Raw genomic sequence first — 23,265 nt, forward strand, 5'->3', positions numbered from 1 at the left:
ACGCATTGTGTGGGGTTAGAATTGATGTCTGGAAACACTAATGTTTCCAGACATTAGAATTGATGTCTGGAAACGCTAACTTCTGACGGAAGAGTTACATTTCAATGTAGCTTCAGAAATAATTTTTTTTTTTTTAAAAGAGGCATCTAGAGGTTAAATGAAGGCCGGCTTTGTCTTCCCCTGCTGCATTAGTCTGGTAATAACACCTAAGGTTGGCTATTTCTTTGTTTAGCATAGTCTTTGTGTATGAATGGGTGGTCATTCTTTTTGAGCAACATAAAATATCTGTTCACTTTCCTAGGCTGTGGAAAACCTATGCTCTTATAAAGTTTCACATACTCTGTATAAACAACTCCGCCAAGTATGTGAGGAACATATGAAGTCTCAGATACACCAGTTCCGAGAATATCCTTTTCCTCTTTATTACATATGTATAAATATGTACAATTCTTTATACAGTGCATACATACTTAGAGAAAGAGGAGTGGCTGCACCTCACACCCATGGCTTGCATTAGTACCTCTCTGCCAACGCCAGAATGTTGGTATATAATTCGATCAAACCTGCGGAGTGTGGGGTTTGGCACTTGCTTGGCGGAGTTGGCCAGTACAGTGTTGTTTTTAGTGTAGGGACTCATGTGTGCCAGAAAACCTGCACGCGGTACATGAGGCAATATGGTTTGATCAAATTATATACCAACATTCTGGTGTTGGTTTTTAAATATAGCCGAGAAGCATTAGTTTTAACCATGGGTGTGAGGTGCAGCCACTCCTCTTTCTCTAGGACTGTACTTTATATATTGCATTGAATGTTTTAAAGGTTTGCAATCAACAGATTGTAGCTTTTCATCCGCAATATGAAGGTGACTGTTGTATTTCAGTGTTTAAGGGTGCCTTCACACCTACCGGATCCGTAGCGGATCTCACTTGTGCAGATTCGCAGCGAGATCAGCTGCGGATCCAGTACCATTGATGCCTATGTTAGCACATACCCGCAGCAGGATTGACATCCCGCTGTGACTATGTGCTTTAACCCCCTGGAGCCCTCAGCCCCGCCGCTCGCATTAGCCCCGCCGCCTGCATCCTCTATCCCCGCCCCCATCATCCCCGCCGCCCGCATCCTCCATCCCGGCCCCCCATCCTCCCCGCCACCCGCATCCTCCATCCTCTCCACCGCCGGCATCCTCCATCATCCCCGCATCCTCCATCCCTACCGCCCACATCCTGCAGCTCGCCGCCGAGAGCATATACATTACCTGCTCGGCGGCGCGGCTTCAGTGAGGCACCCGGCTCCGGTCCCGATCAGCGCACGGCAACACTGAGCGGGACCGGGAGCCTCACTGCAGCCGCGCCGAGGAGCAGGTAATGTATGCTCTCAGTGACGGGCTGCAGGATGCAGGCAGCGGTGCTGATAGGGGGCCGGGATGGAGGATGCGATTGGCGGGGATGATAGGGGGCCGTGATGGAGAATGCGGGCGGCGGGGATGATGGCGGGTCGTGATGGAGGATGCAGGCGGCGGGGATGATGGCGGGTCGTGATGGAGGATGCGGGCGGCGGGGATGATGAGGGGCCGTGATGGAGGATGCGGGTGGCGGTGCTAACGGGGGGCCAGGATGGAGGATGCCGGCGGCCGGGCTGATGGGGGGCCAGGATAAAAGATGCTGGCGGCGGTGATGATGGAGGCGGGGATAGAGGATGCCGGGGCGGGGCTGTGGGCGCGAGGGGGTTAAAGCACATAGTCACAGCGGGATGTCAATCCCGCTGCAAGTATGTGCTAACATAGGCATCAATGGTACTGGATCCACAGCTGATCTCGCAGAAGTGAGATCCGCTACGGATCCGGTAGGTGTGAAGGCACCCTAAAGCTACTTTCTTGCATAAACAACACCACACCTGTGTGTCATATTACAATTCAGCTCCATTCACTTTGGTGGAAATGAGCTGCAAAACCCACGCCCAAACTGAGGACAGGAGAGGTTCTGTTTCTGGAAGAAATCAGACATGTTTTAAGCCTGATAAACCCTTTAACCAATTGTGGCTTCTGTTCTATTGTTTAGTCTTTATATTACCAGATCTTTTTGTTGCATTTCCTTAACATGTGCTTGTATACAGAATCTCTTGACAGCTTTCTATTTTTAAAGAAGGTGAACTTGTGCTGGAAAGATCACTGCAGACAAATGGTAAGTTTACCAAACTGTTCGCTCAACCAACTGCTATCTCTCCCGACCTTCCCGTGCACTTTAATGTTTTCTCTACAGCAAAAACATGGGAGCGGACCAGGTGAATGGAAATTTACATTGAGTATAGAACATAAGAAAGTTCATAATTTGTCATGTGTTCTATGATAACCCCCCCCCCCCCCCCGAGGGCAGCATAGAATAGCAGAAGAGTCGCTGAGCTCAGGGAGATATAGTTTTCTATGATTCTTTTCCTTATTTTTGTGTATAAAGCTGTGTGGGTCTTGCTTCTCCTGTCCCATGAGTAACCAAGTTTTCTATCAGCACTGTGTGGGCTTAGAGAGGTTATGTAGGCTTAGAAAAACATGGCTGCTTTCCCCCAGAAACAGCACCTCTCCTGTCCTCAGTTTAAGTATGTATTTGCAGCTCCATTGAAGTTGAAAGGGTTAACCTGGGATTAGAAAAACATGGCTGCTTTCTTCCAGAGACAGCACCATTCTTGTCTCCAGTTCAGTTGTAGTTTGCAGTTAAAGGAGAAGTCCGGCCAAAATTATTTTTTTATATGTTATTACTTATGGAAAGTTATACAATTTTCTAATGTACATTAATTATGGGAAATGCTCATATAGGGCTATTTCCCTTAATTTAGTGTATCAGGAAGTGTTAGAATTCTCTCAGAACCAGTGACGTCACGACGAAGGGTGTAATTCCTATGGAGTGTCCAGCAGGGGGCGCTCTCTATATAGAAGTCAATGAGTACCATTGACTTCTATATAAAGTGCACCCCTGCTGGACACTCCATAGGAATTACAGTGTATGTGAATGTAATGTTATGCACTGTACTTTTGGGGACTTCATGTACTTTTGGGGACTTCATGAATACATTTATGGAATACTTTGGGGAGCAAGTGTCCTTGCTCCCCAAAGTATTCCATAAATGTATTCAATGAATACATTTGCTGGGCACCGAGCAGGGAGGGAGAGAGGTGCCATCTACCTCCCCCCTCCCTGCTCGGTGCTGGGAACATATACAAAGTACTACTCCCCCATTATCTGCAGATAATGGGGGAGTAGTACCTGTGCTATCCCTATCACCGCCCGCTCCGCCGCCGCTCACACATGGGCTGCTTTTCATGCCCCCCGCCGCTTCATACTTACTATCGCGCCGCTGACTCCCCGCCGCCCGCGCCGCTCCTCACTACCCGGCCGGCCGCTGACTCCCGCACTCCCGCTCGCACGCCCCGTTCCAAGGACACTTGCTCCCCAAAGTATTCCATAAATGTATTCATGAAGTCCCCAAAAGTACAGTGCATAACATTACATTACATACACTGTAATTCCTATGGAGTGTCCAGCAGGGGTCCACTATATATAGAAGTCAATGGTACTCATTGACTTCTATATAGAAAGCGCCCCCTGCTGGACACTCCATAGGAATTACACCCTTCGTTGTGACGTCACTGGTTCTGAGAGAATTCTAACACTTCCTGATACACTAAATTAAGGGAAATAGCAGTATATGAGCATTTCCCATAATTACTGTACATTAGAAAATTGTATAACTTTCCATAAGTAATAACATATATTTGGCCGGACTTCTCCTTTAAGCTTCATTCACTTCAATGGAACTGAGTTGCAAACCCACACCCAAACTTGGAGACACTAGTCCTGCTGTTTCTGGAAGAAGTCATGTTTTCCTAAGCCTGGACAACCCATTTAATAACGCTAAATTTTAATACCATACCAAGGATAGGAATGGTGCTGTTTTTGCAGAAAAGTAGCTATTCTTTTTTTGATCCTTAATAACTTGTTTATAAAGGATGCCCAGAAAATTATGACTGCTTTCTTGCGAGATCGGCGACACACCTGTCCTCAGTTTATATGTGGTATTGCTGTACAATTACAGGGAAGTGAATTTCCAAGCTCAGATGTGTGTCTCAGATTAGGTAGCATAGGAGACCTAACAGATCAACTTTAAAAACAACTATTGACAAGTGGCTTTGTTTCTCATGAAGTCCATTGCTTGTAAAGGGATTCTGTGATTTAAAAGAGCTGACAAGATGTATCTTCAATTCTTTAGATAATGATACGAAGCATTTTCTTATTTTTGGACCGAACTTACGTCTTGCAAAACTCTATGCTTCCTTCTATATGGTAAGTGACCTAGCAAGACTTGCTCTTCAGCATCATTTCCTGTTATCACACTGTACACAGGACTACAGCACAAAGTGACTAATACAGTAATATGACAGAAAATATACCACAGTGACAAACTTGAAAGGGGTATTCCAACTTTATAGAGGATAAGTGTCTGATTGCAAGTGCTGTGAGTTGCAAGTTGTGTATGTGCAATGCTGCTGCATTTATTGTCTGTGGTGCTGCTTAAAGGGGTAGGTCACTGTATAGTTAAATTGTTCAGTGTACAGTATTAAGTGTACTCACTGTATATACTGACAGCAGCTCCTGTGTAACTCATAGAGCTAAAATCAGGCTCCCCTCCTCCAGGCTGTGCTGTCCTGCTCTGTGGTGATTCTGTCCATAAGATGGCCGACATAGAGGAGCATGTGATCGTGCCTCGCCCCATGTGCTCCCTATAGACACATACAGGCTCAGTAGTAGTCACTGTGGGGCGGGGCATGGTCACATGCTCCTCCATTTTGGCCAAGTTATGGACAGATTAACCACAGAGTAGCACAGCCTGGAGGAGGGGAGCCTAAGTTTAGCTCTATGCTGCTGTCAGTATATACACTGAGTACAGTTACTTATACTGTACATTGAACTATTTTACTATAAAGTAGCCATCCCCTTTAAGATAGCTAAGCACTGTGATTGTTTATATTCTGCAGCATTGCACATGTTTAACTTGCCGCTCCATCCCAAGGTGGGATTCAGGTGCCCATTCTCAAGATCATAGGAGTCTCCTTGGTCACACCCTCACAATTAGACAAGCGTATTGGGATAAGAATTATTTGTTGGGATAACCCTATGTGAGGTCCTTTAGTACAGTGACATTGTTATAGGAGCATAAAGAAACACTTTACATTTTCTGGTTACACTTTTATGTATTTCAGGTTTGCATTACAGTAGTAACACAGACATATGTGATACAGTCATCTGCTTTTGTTCCTTATTTGTATTTAGGGATATGGGCTTGGAGTTATTCCGCTGTCATGTTATAAGTGATAAGTTGGTTCAGACAAAAACAATAGATGGCATCCTCCTTCTAATTGAGAAAGAGCGCTCTGGGGAGGCTGTGGACCGAAGCCTGTTGAGAAGTTTACTTGGCATGCTTTCTGATTTACAAGTAAGTGTCTTAAACAGTGTAATTAATGTATCTGTGGGGGTAGTTGATAAGTGTGTCATGGAAAAAGTACAATAGCTAAACCGTTGTCGACACCAAGAAGCATCAAACAGCATATAAAGTAGTGCAGACACTGCAAAACAGAAACTGGATTTACAGGAACATGTGATATTGACTGATGATTTCAGTTTCACAGTTTTCCACCACTTCTTGTCATGTGTTTGTCTGGAGATTACTGTAAGAAGCCTACTATGTTTACTACCATAAACCCATTTTCAAGCATGACATGGGTTCATGTATGGTTTGGGGTGCAATATAATGGCACTGATTGGGGTGAAAGAGTTTCAAAACTTTATGTTAAAACAGACTTTGCATTTTGGTGTGGTTTATAGCTGAACCAAAACCACATTGGAATCTATGGGATTGCAGCTTGGTAAATGCTAAGCTGTAATCATGGTTTTCAATGCTGTTCAGTTCTCCTTAAAGGGATTGTCCAGTCCTAGCCAGCAATATGCATTTTTAATCTGCTATTAGCCCTTCCATGCACTCCCAGTTGTGCCATCCGTCTGTTTCCAGAGGTTCCAGAGGACCCCATCGGCAGCGTCTGATCCCATTTCTAAGTGCATGCCTTTGTTTACATGGCGCTTTTCTGTAGTAGCAGCATTTCCCATTGTGTTTTCAAGTTTAGAACTGTTCTGCAGATCAAAGGCTGTATGTGGGTAATGCTAAAGTTTTTCCCTAACGAGCAGAAAGATTCTGATCTTGGTGGGGAAACCCTGCAGTATTATATACAGCCTGCGATCTTCAGCTGGTGTAGGGCACCAGCTATTGAATTGCTGCTTGGAGCAATGTGTGCAAATGCACTCACATAATGCTGCGTTTACACGGAACGATTATCGTGCAAATTCGAACGATAATCGTACGTATAAACGCAGCAAACTATCAAACGACGAGCGAGAAATCGTTCATTTTGATCTTTCAACAAGTTCTCAAATCATCGTTGATCGTTCGCAAAAAATTCGCAGATCGTTCCGTATGAACAGTCGTTCGCCGATTTAACCAATGTGTGAGATAGGCTTTAAGCGATCGCAAAACGAATTTCCGTGCAATATATCGTACCGTCTAAATGCTGATCGCTATGAAAAAAAACCCAGTTACTCCGACATCGTTAATTGTACAATTGGGCGAATTATTATTCCGTGTAAACGTAGCATAAGACTATACATGTAATAAAGCCTACACACCTGTAATCAATGAATGAGAGCGATTAGTAGTGAATCAAACCTGGGGAAAAAAGTGCCACACAAACCGTAGAAAACCCATAATAAATATAGGAGCGCACATGGTGTTTCAAATACCTTTATTTTTGTAGGATATATGTTATAGAGTGGATGTAATATTAGCATATGACAGGATAACCTATCATAACTTTCATATAATTTCATTGATGACTGAATTCAGATTGGTACAACTTATCTCCAACTGATGGCAGATATCTGCTTTGCACTCTGAGAAGAACTGGTGCTTGGTTGTTGTAATCTTCAGGCTGGGGCAAAGATCTGCCCTGTTTATCAGAGATGAGAATCCATGTGTATAGTAATTGAGAATGCCTAGTTCTTCCAGATAGATTGCTGGGAGTGATGCTGTAGCGTTTGGACGGAAGTTTGATAGCTCACACAGCACATCAAAAGAAACAGCAAAACCACAGGGCAGGAGGTCACATGATCAGCTGTACTATGCCAGACAGGAAGAAAAAGAAAAACTGAGAGATTATTAGAAAATGTCTGCTTTGTAATATTAAACACATATTAGAATGTGGTTTAGCCGGACAATGCCTTTTAAAGGACAAGTCTGTTAAATATAAAAATTTGTTGGCGGAGGGGGGGGGGCCTTTTCCCCTGAGTTCCGATGTCTTCAGAAAGTACCCGACCCAGATGATGGATTGCCAACCAGTGACTACAGCAGTCACCCACAGCTGTTGGGTAGGAGAGTTGCATTTGTACAATAACACACCATACAGTATCTTTATATACACTAGTAGCTTCCCAGTTCTCCATTGTGATAGGCCTTTGACATTTGTGCCATGGTTTCTTGTTTAAATGGAAATCGCAAATGAAATGTGGACAGCTTTATTGGTAAAATAGCTGTTATTGTTTCTTTACCTCTGACTATCTTATTTGATCTGTATAGGTGTATAAAGAGTCTTTTGAAGAAAGGTTTTTAGAGGAAACAAATTGTTTGTATGCAACTGAAGGGCAGAGGTTAATGCAGGAGAGAGAGGTGAGTATGTGTTATGGATAATGATCTTAAAGGGGTTGTATGGTTTATATTCAAGTTTATTAGAGGATTCTCAGTTAATACACATGAGTTCCACCATACTAGACTACAATGGTGTAGGCAGAGTAGAGAGTTAGAGTTGGGCTTGTCACGTTTTTTGGGGGAAAAAAATAAAAATTTTCAAAATAAAATGTGAACCAAATATTTTTTACATATTTGCTATTGCCGCATGGAATTACCCGAACTTTTAAATTGTCGCATTCCTGGTCTTAAATGGTCAACAGCGTAAATGCAAAAACGTCTGCAATCAAATATACAAGTAAATCAAAAACGTTGCTGATTTTTGGTCACATCCTAGAAAAAAATTAAAGGGGTAGTTTAGCAAAATGTTTTTTCTTTCAGATCAACTGGTGCCAGAAAGTGCAAGCGATTGTCATTTACTTCTATTAAAAATCTCAGGTCTTCTAGTACTTATCAGCTGCTGTATGTCCTGCAGGAAGTGGTGTATTCTTTCCAGTCTGGAGAGCAGGAGAGGTTTTAATGGCCACATTATGATACATATTCTGTCCTCTGATTTATTTACATGTCACATTTTTTATTTCTAGATTCCTGAATATTTACACCATGTAAATAGGCGACTAGAAGAAGAAGCTGACAGAGTTATTACATATTTAGACCATGGGACATAGTAAGTCATTTATAATTATTACTACTACTATTAATTATTTCCTACTACAGACAACTCCTGTTCATATGTCTTGTTAGGACAATCTATAGGAGGGATTTTTTATCAGCCAAAGCCCAGAGTTTTCCATCTGGAAGTCTTTCCTCTGCTGTGTAGTATATGGATAGTCCATTGATGACCATAGTCACCATATAATGCTGCTTGTACCACTTCCACTTATGACTCACTGGTTAACCCTACTTCTCCCATGTCCTGTTCCCATTACTAGTGTATCTTTAGGCCACAATTCAGTATATAGATTATCTAAACAAACCTTTTAAAGCCTTTAGAGGGGGCGTGCAGAAGAGTCAAACGTATTACTATGGGCTCAAGCTTTGTGACATGGCCCATCTTGGTAGATGTTAGAAACTTTTTCTTACTTATGTCTCCTCTTGGGTAGTTTAATTTAAACCAGTGTTTTGTGTTAAAGTGGTATTTCCAACTCAACTAATACAGTTAAGCTTGTAGTAGTTAAAGGGGTATTCCAGGGAAAATCAATAATTTAGCAAAGGAAAGGGTTAACCAAGGTTAACCCTTTCCTAATATACTTACCTGTCCTTTAATGCCCCCCCAAGGAGATCTCCGTTCCGGTCACGTGATCTTCCAGCTTGTGGCTCGGATCCTCTTCTCCTTCCGGTTCGGTGACGTCACCCGGCCGGCGTCCGCTCTCCGTCTCATTAGCAGCAGAGCACTGAACCCTGACTGGCTTGGTAGCGTGTAGCCAATCAGGGTTCAGTGCTCTGCATCCCCACCACGCTTCAGAGTTGGGGTCCCCTGAGGCTGCAGTAAATTATCAGGGGGGTCGTCAGGCTCCGTGCCGGTCACCAGTTACATGGGCCGGCACTGCACTACAGCAGGTGAATGCGGGGTTTGGCGTCAATCATCACTCCGCAGAACACCCCCCCCCCCCCCCCCCACCTTGTCAGCGATGCCGACCGAGTCCCGGGAGGGGATGCAGCGGGCGGCATTACTTCATTCATAGCTACCAGACACCCGGCTGCCCGCCGCATCCCTTCCCCCCAGGGACGGCATCGGTGGGGAAGTAATGTTTATCGGCTGCTGATCCCCGCCGGCCCCCCTCCCTGTGTCCCTGTCAGAGATCGCTCACCCCCAGAGCGGAGCGTGCTGCTGGCCCCGATCTCTGCACTGGTCTGAAGCACCTGTACTCAGCTGTACAGAGCAAGACAGAAATCTCTCCTGCCTCACTCACACAGAGCCTGTCAGCTGAGTACAGGTGCTTCAGACCAGTGCAGAGATCGGGGCCAGCAGCACGCTCCGGGGGGTGGGGGTGAGTGATCTCTGACAGGGACACAGGGAGGGGGGCCGGGGGGGGGGGACCAGCAGCCGATAAAAATTACTTCCCCACCGATGCCGACCCTGAGTCCCTGGGGGGAAGGGATGCGGCGGGCAGCCGGGTGTCTGGTAGCTATGAATGAAGTAATGCCGCCCGCTGCATCCCCTCCGGGGACTCGGTCGGCATCGCTGACGCGCGGGGGGGGTTGTTCTGCGGAGTGATGATGGATGCTAGACCCCGCATTTACCTGCTGGCCCATGTAACTGGTGACCGGCACTGAGCCCGACGACCCCCCTGATAATTTACTGCAGCCTCAGGGGACCCCCACTCTGAAGCGTGGTGGGGATGCAGAGCACTGAACCCTGATTGGCTACACGCTACCAAGCCAGTCAGGGTTCAGTGCTCTGCTGCTAATGAGACGGAGAGCGGACGCCGGCCGGGTGACGTCACCGAACTGGAAGGAGAAGAGGATCCGAGCCACAAGCTGGAAGATCACGTGACCGGACCGAAGATCTCCTTGGGGGGCCATTAAAGGACAGGTAAGTATATTAGGAAAGGGTTAACCTTGGTTAACCCTTTCCTTTGCTAAATTATTGATTTTCCCTGGAATACCCCTTTAAATATTTTTGCAAATGCATACATTTAGGAAACTTGTCTCCTTCTCTTCATGTGTCCACTCTTTCCCTTACTTTGTTAACAGCTCATTGTGTAGGTTAGCGGCCATTACTCGGCTCTAAAAGCAGTGGTCTGGTATGCCCGCAGTGGCTCGTGTATCCAGGAGAAGGAAACAAGTTTGATAAATTAATGTATTGGCAAAAATATTTTACTTGAGGAGTTTAACTATATTAGTCGTGATGGAAAATACCCCTTTAAAATTGTTGCACACTCCACTGGCAGTCCTGGCCAGTGATTGGCTGAGCGTTCTGTCAGGTCAGAGTGCTCTGAAGCCAGGAAGCAAGCAGAGGGCAGAGAAGACCGGGAGTGTGGAGAGGTAATGAAATAACAGTTTAGGGCTAGAGCTGCAAGGACATCGCTAACTGTGCCCTTGCAGCCCATGCTAAACGATTATCGAGCCGTGTAATAGGCTCAGCAATTCTAGCAGATCAGCACTCATTTACATTATTGGACGGGCCTTCATTGGCCTGTCTAGTAGTACCCTTACATAGTAAATGTGCCTCCTATGGTGGCAATTAAATAATATGGCCATGTGACACTGCATAACTATAAATATGAGGTCCCTGAGACCTAGTGAATACGTAGGGACAAAGAGGAGTGTTTCCACAGCAATAGAGGAAAATGTTAATAAAGGGTAAGAAGTGTAAGCTTACAGAGTCGTCCCCAGACCAGAGTGTCTCATTATTACATATTATGTAATGCATGCATGCCAGCTTTGTACACTTTAGGAAGTAATGTCCTATTTTTTCTCACACAGTAAACCTTTGATAGCATGTGTGGAGAAACAACTGTTAGGAGAACACTTGGTTGCCATCTTACAAAAAGGTAATCTCTATTTGTGACTTATCTTTTTTTTTTATTCTTTATTTTTTTGTCATTTACTTTACATTAAAAAGGAACAAAAGGATACATAACATTTCCTGATTATTTTCCAACAGCGTATTAACATATATCACATAGCTTACAGTTCATATACATTATTATAGATAACAGTACCTTAAAAAAGGAACAAAAGGATATATGACAATTTTTCACCATAGTGTTAACATATATCACAAAGCTTACTACTCATATATATTATTATAAATGACAGTTGACATTGTCTTAGCGATACCATTTATATCCTTTTATATCTTTTTGACCACATACCAACCCCTCCCCCCATGCCCTTTCCCCCCTCCCGCTCCAACGCCCCCCCCCCCCCCCCACCCCCCACCCCCAGGCCAGGGGGGAAAAAAAGAAAAAAAAAGCACCTACCACCTGCCCCATTTCTTTAATGGTTTAGCTGTTTTATTCCCTTTTGCCTTATAAAACCATCCTTCTAAGCATCTAACTCTATTTACTTGATTGAGCCATTTGTGCCTCAATGGGCTATTTGTGCCTTATCTTATATTTTATCTTCAATGCACACCCAATGTTTTTAGTCTTTACTTTCTGAATTGCGGGGCATATTTTTAGGAGCACACATGTTCAGTATGGTACGGTTCATGTGTAGTTTTAGTGCAAGCTGCCATGGTTTTACAGTTAATGAGCCTTATCCATACTTGTTGCAGAGTGCAGTAAAACTGCATCTCGGCCATTACGTCTGCATACACCTTAAGGCTGGGTTCACACTGTGTTTTTGCAGTCCGTTGAACGTATCCGTCTTATGGGGAAAAAAACCTGATGCAATTGTGTGTATCCGTTTGCATCCATTTTCCCATTGACTTTCATTATAGAAAAAAAAAAACGGATCAACTGAGTTTTTCTGTACGTTGAAAGTAGCCATTTATAAACAGACTGCAACAAGGCAGTGTGAACCCAGCCTAAGACAGGCTTAAAGCGGCACTCCCCAATGAACCTGTTGATATGCCGAAGATGTTCTTACCATGAAGACTACAGTTATGTTAATGAATCCTCTCTTCTCCTCTTCATTCTTTAGATATTGCCTAATTGCCCCTATGCTAATATAGGGGCTTAAGAGCATTTGGGGCGTCACCCAACCGGCCAGAGCGCCAGCTCGGTCCACCCCCTCCAGTGATGCCCCCTCTATTGACGCTCACTATGCTTATATGAATATGCATAGTGGGGGGCCCTGAGCACCCCCCTCGGCCCGTCCAGCACGCCCCCTCCCTTGCTGCTTAGCTGACAGCTGATCAGGAGCCCAGGAAAGAATACTGCTCACTGCCACAGTTTGCAGCTGGCAGCAGTGTGATCGGTGCTCGGAGCCTGTATTAAGCTGGATGGTAAAGCTCAGCTCAGGCTCCCAGTGTCGATTGCGTTTTTGCTATTTGCAAACTCTAGCAGTGAGCGATATACTTTCATGGGCTCCTGATCGGCTGTCAGCTAAGCAGCAAGGAAGGGGGCGTGCTGGACAGGCCGAGGGGGGTGCTCAGGGCCCCCCACTATGCATATTTCTATAAGCATAGTGAGCGTCAATAGAGGGGGCGGACTAAGCAGGCCAAGCTGGTGCTCTGGTCTGTGACGCCCCTCATTAGCATAGGGGCAATTAGGCAATATCTAAAGAATGAAGAGGAGGAGAAGAGAGGATTCATTAACATAACTGCAGTCTTCATGGTAAGAACATCTGCAGCATATCAGCAGGTTCATTGGGGAGAAAGCTGCCGCTTTAAGAAAAGCATAAAATAGCTGAAGTTGTACATCCGTATTATGGTCGCAAGTCCAGACTGTGGGTCCTGTGAGCCAAACTCCAGGGTTTCAGTTTACGTCAGTAGACTTCTAGTCAGCATTCCTGACAATGAAATAATTCTTTGAACCATGATGGAGGTTTCTCAAGCTGTCTTATCATAAACATAATCTCTGTTGCCTATAGCCAAAAATCCCAGCTCAGCTTGTATATATTGATGAATGCTGGACGCTGATTAGTTGCTGTGTACAATAAAGACAATCTTACTATAAGACAGCTTAATAACTCCATGTTAATGGTGTTCCTTCATTGTTCCTTATAGAAATTTATGAATAAATTGACAATGTGTGTTACCAGTTGGGGTGTGTGTCACTACTCACCTGACCTTGTCCCTCAGAGCTGTCAGACTCGAGGGACATGCAACTTTGACAAGGGAGATGGTATCGTAATATTATCTAATGAATACCATATTTCTAGGGAAAACTGAGAAATGGCACAACATAGTGTTATAAGAAAAGCAAATTCAGAATTTTTATTTTGTGAGGGTTGTTTCTTTTGCTTCCTCCATACACCTACCCTCTTAAATTGTGTCCGAAGAGTGTTTTTTATTTGTATAATATGGAAAGCACAGTGCTTCTTGTTAGGTAAATACCTGTGTGATTATAATAGCTGTGTGTGGTCTTCTACCTGCAGGTCTAAAGAACATGCTGGATGAGAATAGAGTTTCAGACCTGACTCTTATGTATCAACTCTTCAGTCGGGTCAGAGGTGGTCAGTCAATCCTGCTGCAGCACTGGGGAGAGTACATTAAAGTATGAAACTAATTATTTTATCATATTTACACAAATATAAAGCGCCAATCACTATACTCCTTACATCCGTGAGTTTAGTAATCTAGTATAAAATGCTTCTAAAAATCCAGACACATGGCATCAGAAGAGATTGGGGATCTGCTGTCATCTATGTGTATAGAGGTCCTCTAGAGAGAGAAAGAGAGGGGGGCTTTCTGCCTTGACTACCAGAGGCTACTCTGATGGGAAACAGAAAGCTAGTCAGCTATGTAAACCATGTCATTTATTATTTATTGTAATGGTTATTCTTTGTGTTTACCCTTTGTGTTATTTCCATTGTCTTATGCATTTATGTCTTTTATAGAATTTTGGGAGCTCGATAGTTGTGAATCCAGAAAAAGATAAGGACATGGTACAAGAGTTGCTGGATTTCAAGGATAAGGTGGACCATATCATTGATGTCTGCTTCCAGAAAAATGAGAAGTTTGTCAATGTTATGAAGGAATCGTTTGAAACGTTTATCAACAGGAGAGCAAATAAGCCGGCAGAACTTATAGGTAGCCAGAAAGTTCTTTGCTTGATGGCCTCTATTATGTCACTTCAGTTAATGCATAGATCTGCTATGAATCTCTAGTTGGCACTGATGCTGAACAAAGCAGTGTAATGCAGGTACAAGATTGTAAATGATAAAAAGACACTTCTACGTACTCCCCAGATGTATAGCAATGAGCTGATTTTCATATACTAACAGTCAGAGTGGTTTGTTGTATTCCTCTTCCACCTATATATCACCATTTGGATGGAGACTTGTGTTGTTGTGGGAGCAGTATACATTTCCAGAGACTGGCTTTTGTTGCTACTGCAACTTTCCCCTCATCGAGATGATAGAGAGAGCACAATTGAAACTAACATTAAAGCAAAATTAACATTACCACAGTTCTAAATATGGAGGAACACCAGCTGAGAAACTTTTGATCCCTTAATGACCAGGCCTGTATAAGCCATAATGGCCAGTTTTATTAGTTAAGTTTTAAACTTTTAAAGGAGAACTATTGTACAGTATTTTAAGTTATGCAAATACACTTATTACGGGAAATGCCTATAAAGTGCTTTTTTTTCCCTGCACTTACTACCGCATTAAGGCTTCACTTCTTGGATAAAATTGTGATGTCACGACCCGACTCCCAGGGCTGTGCGGGCTGTGGCTGCTGGAGAGGATGATGGCAGAGGGACACTGAGGGACACAGGGCACTGGAGGGACACTGAGCATCCCTCTGCCATCATCCTCTCCAGCAGCCACAGCCTGCACAGCTCTGGGAGTCAGGTTGTGACATCACCATTTTATCCAGGAAGTGAAGCCTTGATGCAGTAATAAGTGCAGGGAAAAAAGCACTTTATGTACATTTCACATAATAAGTGTATATTGGTGATTTGTATAACTTTTGGGGGGCAATACAATACTTTAATAAAAATTTTCGCCTGACATCTCCTTTAAGTAGTCATTTAACAATACATGTGAGCTAGATAGATATTGTAGAAAAGCAGCACAGTCCAATGAGAACGTTGTAGCAGGTGCAAGCAGTGCAACACCTTGATCAGGGTAAATGGGTAGAAGATAGAACAAACTGCAGCTCTCCAAAAATATTGATAGAGGCAGCACAGATGCTTCGTCCCTAATGCAAATGATGCTACAAACTTTTTTTTTTTGCACAATATTTTTGGAGAGCTGGTTATTCCTATTTTCTAATGCTTCTTTGACACTTCAGAGCTGTAATAAAACGTGTTTTTTAGGTGATTCTTTAATAAAAATAATAATATAGCAGCTTTAGACAACTACAATAAAAGTATTGATAGTCCAACTTCTCTTGAAAGGATGGCAGCTGTGTGCTGCCTACAATTTAACATGAATTAAAATGTGATTGGCTTGTTCTTAATACAACCACATACCCAATTATACAACGTGTTCACATTTATGTATCTACATTATTTTAGTTTTGTGGAAATAAATCGGAAATAACTTGATTTGATATGTTTTTTAACCTGACAAAGAGCTGCCATTTTGTAACAGAGTTGTGTAGACCTTTTCATCCACTCTACATAAACAAAGTGTGACAACAATATGCATAGCCATAATGTAACTAGACATCGTAAACCTAAAAAACTGGTTGAATTTTTATTAGCTTGATCTCATGTTTTACAAGGATTTACATGTTCCTGTGTCCATTGTATTTTTATTACAGCTAAGTATGTCGATTCTAAGCTACGTTCTGGGAACAAAGAGGCCACAGATGAAGAACTGGAGCGATGCCTTGATAAAATTATGATCATTTTTAGATTCATTCATGGTATGTTGGTCATGTTTTATGTAAACATTAGGCTACTGTGTTAACATACCGAACCATGTGGTTTCCTTCGATTTCTTGCCCAGAATGTGGTAACACTTTTTTATATGACTCATTTATAGTTCTGCATCTGATCTTTAGAATTGTGCTACAAATTATATAATTTTTAGTGTGATATTCACTTTCAATTTTCACTCTAGCAACTATAAAATATAAAAATATACCACTTTATAATAAATCTTCTGGCAAATGTGCCATCAGGTACAGTTGCTTTGTGTTCCCATGGATAGAACGGCACCGGCTCGGGGAAGCCGGTACCACGTTGTTTTTTTAGAACCGCAGCCCGGTTACCTCGCACGGCAGCGGTCTATTCAGGGCAGCAGTCTATTCACGGGCAGCAGCCGGGGGGTGACGCACAGGAGGTGGGCTGGCCCGCCCCTAGTGGGAGGAAAGCCCCGGACCGTCTATGATGCGGCTCCATTAGAATCAATGGAGATGCGTCATAGATGGGCGTGTGTTCTCTACGACTGGGGGCAGGCCAGCCCACCTCCAGTGCTTCAACCCCGGCCGGTGCCCGTGAATGGAACACCGACGTACACTGGAACCAGGCTGCGGTTAAAAAAAAAGGACCACTGCACTGGCTTCCTTACGCCGCCACCGTTCTATCCATGGGAAGACTTAAAGCGAATGTACCTGATGGTACATTCGCTTTAAGTATACATTTACAGGCTGGGTTCACACTACGTATATTTCAGTCAGTATTGTGGTCCTCATATTGCAACCAAAACCATGAGTGGATTAAAAGCCTAAGGCTGGGTTCACATACAGTATATTTCAGTCAGTATTGTGGTCCTCATAGTGCAACCAAAACCAGGAGTGGATTGAAAACACAGGCTATGTTCACACACTTGAAATTGAGTGGATGGTCGTCATTTAATGGCAAATATTTGCTGTTATTTTAAAACAACGGCCGCTGTATTGAAATAATGGCAGTTATTTACTGTTATATGGCGGCCATCCACTCAATTTCACCATTGTGTGAATAGAGCTTTTCTGTGTTTTCTCCTGGTTGAGGTTGCAAAATACTGACCAAATACTGGCTGAAATATACTGTGCGTGAACCCAGCCTAAGTGAGTTGTAAGTGTGTATAAGCGTCCAGGGACTACCCCGATGACTCATGGTTTAGGCAGCATAAAATGATGATAGGTTCCCTGTAAATAGCTGATCCTGACTACAAGCAGTCTTCTCTGTGGTCAGGTTCTAGTAGAAGCTTCCCATAGGCTTCCAGGCACTAGTACTAAGCATGCTTCCTTCATGCTAGAGGCATCCTAGACTGTTCTGCCTAGTGGTTGAACATGCAGCTGTTTCTTCTCACAGTTTTGTATAGCAGCCTGCACTGACTATAGAAGGAATTGACAGGGAGAGGAAGGAAAGTTTAGGAGGAGATTGCAAGTGTGGAATGAACTTAACAGGCATTCTGGAGACTGTGGCTCTTTTTACACTGATTTTTGGCAGTGTCATGCAGGGTACATGTTGGAGGACTTCCTAACATATACCACTTCCTTAAAATTATGATAGAAGCCTTGGAACACACCTATGTTGGAACACATATGTTGACACCCTTTAAAAAAATGGTCTCTGCGTGGTATACTTTTTTTTTTTCTACTGGACCTTACTCTATAGAGTATTGCAGGGGTCTTTGATGTTCTCGCTAGCAAATAAACAAAAACCCCTATGAAAACCACCAAAATCTATGTATGTTCCATACATAAAAAATGCTAATAAAACATCTTAAAAAAAAAAAAAAAAACTCCAAAATGGAGGCCAAATGAAACTTTTTGGCTGATGGGGTCTGTGGATACATCTGCTTTATGTGTCGTGTTGATTTCCCAAGAACACGTCAAATAGACATCTGAAATGTGGTGTGGTGTCAGATGCACATAACAAAAATGAAAAATATCTGCATTCAGTTTTCCTCCAAGATATTAAGCTGATACACTGAAATAACATTTTGTTGTTTTCCTTTATTTTGCAGGCAAAGATGTGTTTGAGGCGTTTTATAAGAAAGACCTTGCTAAAAGACTATTGGTTGGAAAAAGTGCATCTGTTGATTCAGAAAAATCAATGTTGTCGAAACTTAAACATGGTATGTAATTAGAGATGAGCGAAACTGGTTCGGGTTCGAGTCCATCCGAACCCGAACGATCAGCATTTGATTAGCGGTGGCTGCTGAAGTTGGATAAAGCCCTAAGGCTATGTGGAAAACATGGATACAGCCAATGACTATATCCATGTTTTCCAGACAACCTTAGAGCTTTATCCAAGTTCAGCAGCCACCGCTAATCAAATGCTGATCGTTCGGGTTCAGATGGACTCGAACCCGAACCCAGTTCACTCATCTCTATATGTAATAGGTTCTCATTTATGTAACACTATCTTTGGCAATCACATAGACATCAAATGGAGCAGCAGTGTGCATACTTGACCACTGCCCCAGTCAAACAGGAGCACTTCATGGGGTTCATGATCAATAGGGATCCAATGTGGTTGATCCTCCACATATCAATCACTGTGATTAAGTGATAAGTTGTCATTGTGGTAAAACCCCTGCTAAGCATGAATTCTGCATCATATACAGTAGTTCACATTATAGAATGACTGACATAGATGACAAAGAAAACAAACTTTTGAATAACAATCCTGTCTGCATCTCTTATGTCCTATGTTTTGGATACAGATGTAATGTGTCACTTACAGATCACTTGTAGATCACAACCCTGAATGAATATGTGTAAAAGGGGAGTACTGTTGTCATGTGAAACATTTTTACTGAATGATAAGAATGTGAGCGTATCTGTAACTCTTATAAAGATGCTACAGTACATGTTCTTTTTAATGGAAAGTTGTAGCTTTAGGGCATATTTACTATGTTGTATCTGAGATCTGTGCTCTCTTTCTTACTTGAGATACCAATAAGGCCCCTATTGGAAGTTGTTTTTGACAAAAGTAAAGTGAATTTCTTTATAAATGGGCCTGTTGGTTAGGCTGTTTACTCTTTTGACCGTACAGATTCCTATGTGAATTTCCATCTTTACCTATATACTGTATGTTATAGCTATAGTGAGGGGAGACAAGTGTATGGGGCACATAGTGCCCATGCTGAAATATATGTGCTGGGTGACCACCACAAATCTGCTTAGCTGTGTAACGTCGTCTTTTGTACTGAATATTTCCCATGATGTTTTCTTTAGATAATGGTAATGTATTGCCTACCAATCCTCTGTCATGCTGTTATATAATATCGATATGTTACAGTATCAATGTAAATGATTCAATATAAACTACACACTTTGCAGACATTCACAGTTTATGCATACCTATATGTGATCCAAATGTATAAACAGGTCCTCTTTCAAACCCTATACACCAAATCAAAAAGAAGGTGGGATGATACCACCAAAAACAAATGCAGGACCAAATGCAAGGAAATATATAATTTATCTTTTATTCACATATATGTAGAAAAATAATATACAAAATACTTTAAAAACAGTATAGGAGCTGATACATGAACAGATCCCCAGGAATTGGTGGTAGTAGATATATAAACACAATAAATATCCACAATACAAAAAATGTATACAGTAAATGGTGTTATTAATCTACATAGGCAGAGCACTGGGCATTGGGAATATTATATGAAGTGATATGTAAAACAGATACAAATACAAAACCAATGTCCATAACCATAAATACTACCCATAGAAGTTGTCACCCTCGATAAAGCTAATATGCGAAACGCTCGTCGGGTGAGTGGTATGGTGGTCATTGCACTAAGGACAACTTCTATGGCTAGTATTTATGGTTATGGCCATTGGTTTTGTATTTGTATCTGTTTTACATATCCCTTCATATAATATTCCCAATGCCCAGTGCTCTGCCTATGTAGATTAATAACACCATTTACTGTATACATTTTTTTGTATCGTGGATATTTATTGTGTTTTATATATCTACTACCACCAATTCCTGGGGATCTGTTCATGTATCAGCTCCTATACTGTTTTTAAAGTATTTTGTATATTATTTTTCTACATATATGTGAATAAAAGATAAATTATATATTTCCTTGCATTTGGTCCTGCATTTGTTTTTTGGTGGTGGTATCCCACCTTCTTTTTGGTTTGAGACATTCACAGTTGACAGAACAGGGGTTGAAAGTATTGTATGGGTCTGTTAAATCTAGTCTTCCATACAGGTATATACATAAATGTCTAAGGCACACAAGTTTGGTGTACATGATGGACAGAGACATACAGAGGCCCAGGATAACAGTTATTGACTCCCGACATGACAGCTCCAGGTTGGACAGACATGGATTCTGATTCATGCCAGTACTTTACATTACACCCTTCATGACGACTACAATAAACCAGTTTATATAAGAAATCCTCCTGTTGTAACTTCAACAAGAACTTGGGTGAAACAGCATAGTTTAAACAATGGCAAGTTGAGTAACTGCGGTCTTTCTCTGCAGTAGGCTAGAAATTAGCAAATTGGCATTGCACTGAATGCTATTGCATATATTATACACACTCTGTCCCTGTCACAGCAGATCCTGTGCACAGTCTGGAAGTGTGAATGATAAATGTAATCTGGCTGTGGCCCTCCATGTGACACATTGGCAAGGCATCATGATGTGCTGTATAGGGAATACTGGCCACATTGACTACTTTAGTCATTTAAGGTCACATGCGAAAAACTAGTAGAATGATGTTCTAGTCTTTGCTATAGGGAGTGGTGAGAATAATTTCACAGTTTTTTAGTTTGTTTGTTTTTTTCATTTGTCAGAATATAATAAAAGGTAACAACTTGTAAAATGTTGCACCATATAAAAACAAGTTCCTACAAGTATTCATTAACAATGGACATTTAGATAGCACAATAAATATAAAAAAAAAGTCCTTATCAGCTGCTGTATGCCCTGCAGGAAGTGGTGTGTTCTTTCCAGTCTGACACACTCTTTGCTGCCTACTCTGTCTGTGACAGGAACTGTCCAGAGCCGTAACAAGTCCCCACAGAAAACCTATCCTGCTCTGAACAGTTCCTGTCTCGGACAGAAGTGGCAGCAGAGAGAATTGTGTCAGACGGGGAAGAAAACACTACTTTCTGCAGGACATACAGCAGCTGATAATTACTGTAAGGCTTTAGTTTTTTTTTAAATAGAAGTAATTTACAAACATATGTAACTTTGTCAGTTGATTTAAAAATTAGCCCTTTCATCAGGAAATGACCAATTCTTTAACCCCTTCACTACTTATCCACTTTTTATTTTTTCTTCCTTGCATTATAAAAGCTCAATATATTCACTTTAACCCTTAGGGGACACAGCTAGTTTTGGTGTTTATGACACGGTCAAATTTTTCAAATATGACGTGTCACTTTATATATTAATAACTCTGGAATGCTTTTACCGATCCTTGTGGTTTCAAGATTGTTTTTTCGTGACATGTTCCACTTTATGTTAGTGGTGCATTTGGGCCGATACCTTTAACTTTTTTTTGAGAAAAACTCCAAAATGATGTGAAAAATTTAAAAAAATTGCATTTCTCTAAATTTGAAAGTCTTTGCCAATAAGGAAGATAGTTATACCACATAAATTATTGATTAATTCATATCTAGAACTTGTCTACTTTATGTTGGCAGCATTTGGTGAACATGCGTTAACTTTTTTAGGATTTTAGAGGCCGTAATTGTTTAGTAGCAATTTTCTAAATTTTTGTGAAAATTTTAACTTAGAATTTTTTAGGGTCCAGTTCAGTTTTGGAGCATATTCTAGAGGCCTGGATATTAGAAACCCCCATAATTCACCCCATTTTGAACTCTTCACCCTTTGAAGTATTCAAATTGACATTTAAAACAGTTTTTAACCCTTTAGGCATTTTAGAGGAATAACTGCAAAGTAAGTGTGAAAAGTAAAAATTTCCATTTTCTTTGCAGACATTCCAATTCAATTCTATTTCTTTCATACCGCACAGCTATAGAAAGTGAAATGCAATAAAACATTTATTCCTCTGAATCTGCAGTTTTTATCAATACCCCATTTGTGGACGTTAAGTGTTGTGCGGGCGCACAACACGGCTCAGAAGAGAAGGAGCACCCTTTAAATTTTGGAGTGTGGATTTGGCTGGAATAAATGTAGGAGACCATGTTACAGTTACAAAGCCCTCCTAGTGCCGAGACAGTGGAAACCCCCCACAAGTGACCCCATTTTGAAAACTACACCCCTTCAGGAATGTAACAAGGGGTACAGTGGGCATTTGGACCCTACAGATTTTTCACAGTTTTTTGCAAAAGTGGGCCGTGAAAATGAAAAATCACATTTTTCACACTTATACATTGGTGAAACCCAACATTTTTCAAATTTCAAAAAGTTTAGAGTAAAAAAAACCCAATATTTGTAAAGCAATTTCTCCTGAGCACAGAAATACCCCATTTGTGAACATAAAGTATTGTACGGGCTCACAACAGGGCTCAGAAGAGAAGGAGCACCTATGTCTGTGTGTGCACAGAAGTTTACTGACACTTACTTACGGATGCTGACTTACGATTACTAACGGACTCTGACTGACACTGACGCTTACTAATGGACACAGACTGACACTGATGCTTACTAACGGACGCTGACTGACGCTTACTAACGAACGCTAACTGACGCTTACTAACGCTTACTAACTGATGCTGACTGACACTAACGGACGCTGACTGGCGCTTACTAACGGACGCGGACTGACGGACACTAAGATCTCCCTTATTACTGGGAGATCACAGGGGAGGGGGTACTTTTTATTATGTGTGTATATATATATGTGTGTGTGTGTGTGTGTGTGTGTGTGTGTGTGTGTGTGTTTTACAGTATATGGATGCAGGCTCTGATCTCCTCACAAAGTGAGGGGTCAGAGCCTGCATCCATGCTTTGTCACGATCAGATACTGTGATTGGCAGCTCTGATCACAGAGCTGCCAATCACAGTATATAGCAGCATGTGCCATGCTGC

The 23,265-nt window shown here is 42.1% G+C and overlaps 1 protein-coding gene across 1 annotated transcript in view; it reads left to right on the forward strand.

Moving 5' to 3' along the window:
- Nucleotides 1-23,265, forward strand: part of CUL4A (cullin 4A) — a 49,631-nt gene that overhangs the window by 10,433 nt on the left and 15,933 nt on the right. Inside the window, exons 4-14 of the mRNA XM_069970798.1 lie at nucleotides 302-405; nucleotides 2,111-2,180; nucleotides 4,258-4,331; nucleotides 5,319-5,481; nucleotides 7,669-7,758; nucleotides 8,361-8,443; nucleotides 11,206-11,273; nucleotides 13,768-13,886; nucleotides 14,230-14,422; nucleotides 16,106-16,210; nucleotides 18,244-18,354. Of these exons, the coding sequence (XP_069826899.1) occupies nucleotides 302-405; nucleotides 2,111-2,180; nucleotides 4,258-4,331; nucleotides 5,319-5,481; nucleotides 7,669-7,758; nucleotides 8,361-8,443; nucleotides 11,206-11,273; nucleotides 13,768-13,886; nucleotides 14,230-14,422; nucleotides 16,106-16,210; nucleotides 18,244-18,354 (1,180 nt within the window). The remainder of the gene's footprint in view (nucleotides 1-301; nucleotides 406-2,110; nucleotides 2,181-4,257; nucleotides 4,332-5,318; nucleotides 5,482-7,668; nucleotides 7,759-8,360; nucleotides 8,444-11,205; nucleotides 11,274-13,767; nucleotides 13,887-14,229; nucleotides 14,423-16,105; nucleotides 16,211-18,243; nucleotides 18,355-23,265) is intronic.

This window comes from Dendropsophus ebraccatus, chromosome 5 (genome assembly GCF_027789765.1).
Source record: "Dendropsophus ebraccatus isolate aDenEbr1 chromosome 5, aDenEbr1.pat, whole genome shotgun sequence".
Taxonomy (NCBI): domain Eukaryota; kingdom Metazoa; phylum Chordata; class Amphibia; order Anura; family Hylidae; genus Dendropsophus; species Dendropsophus ebraccatus.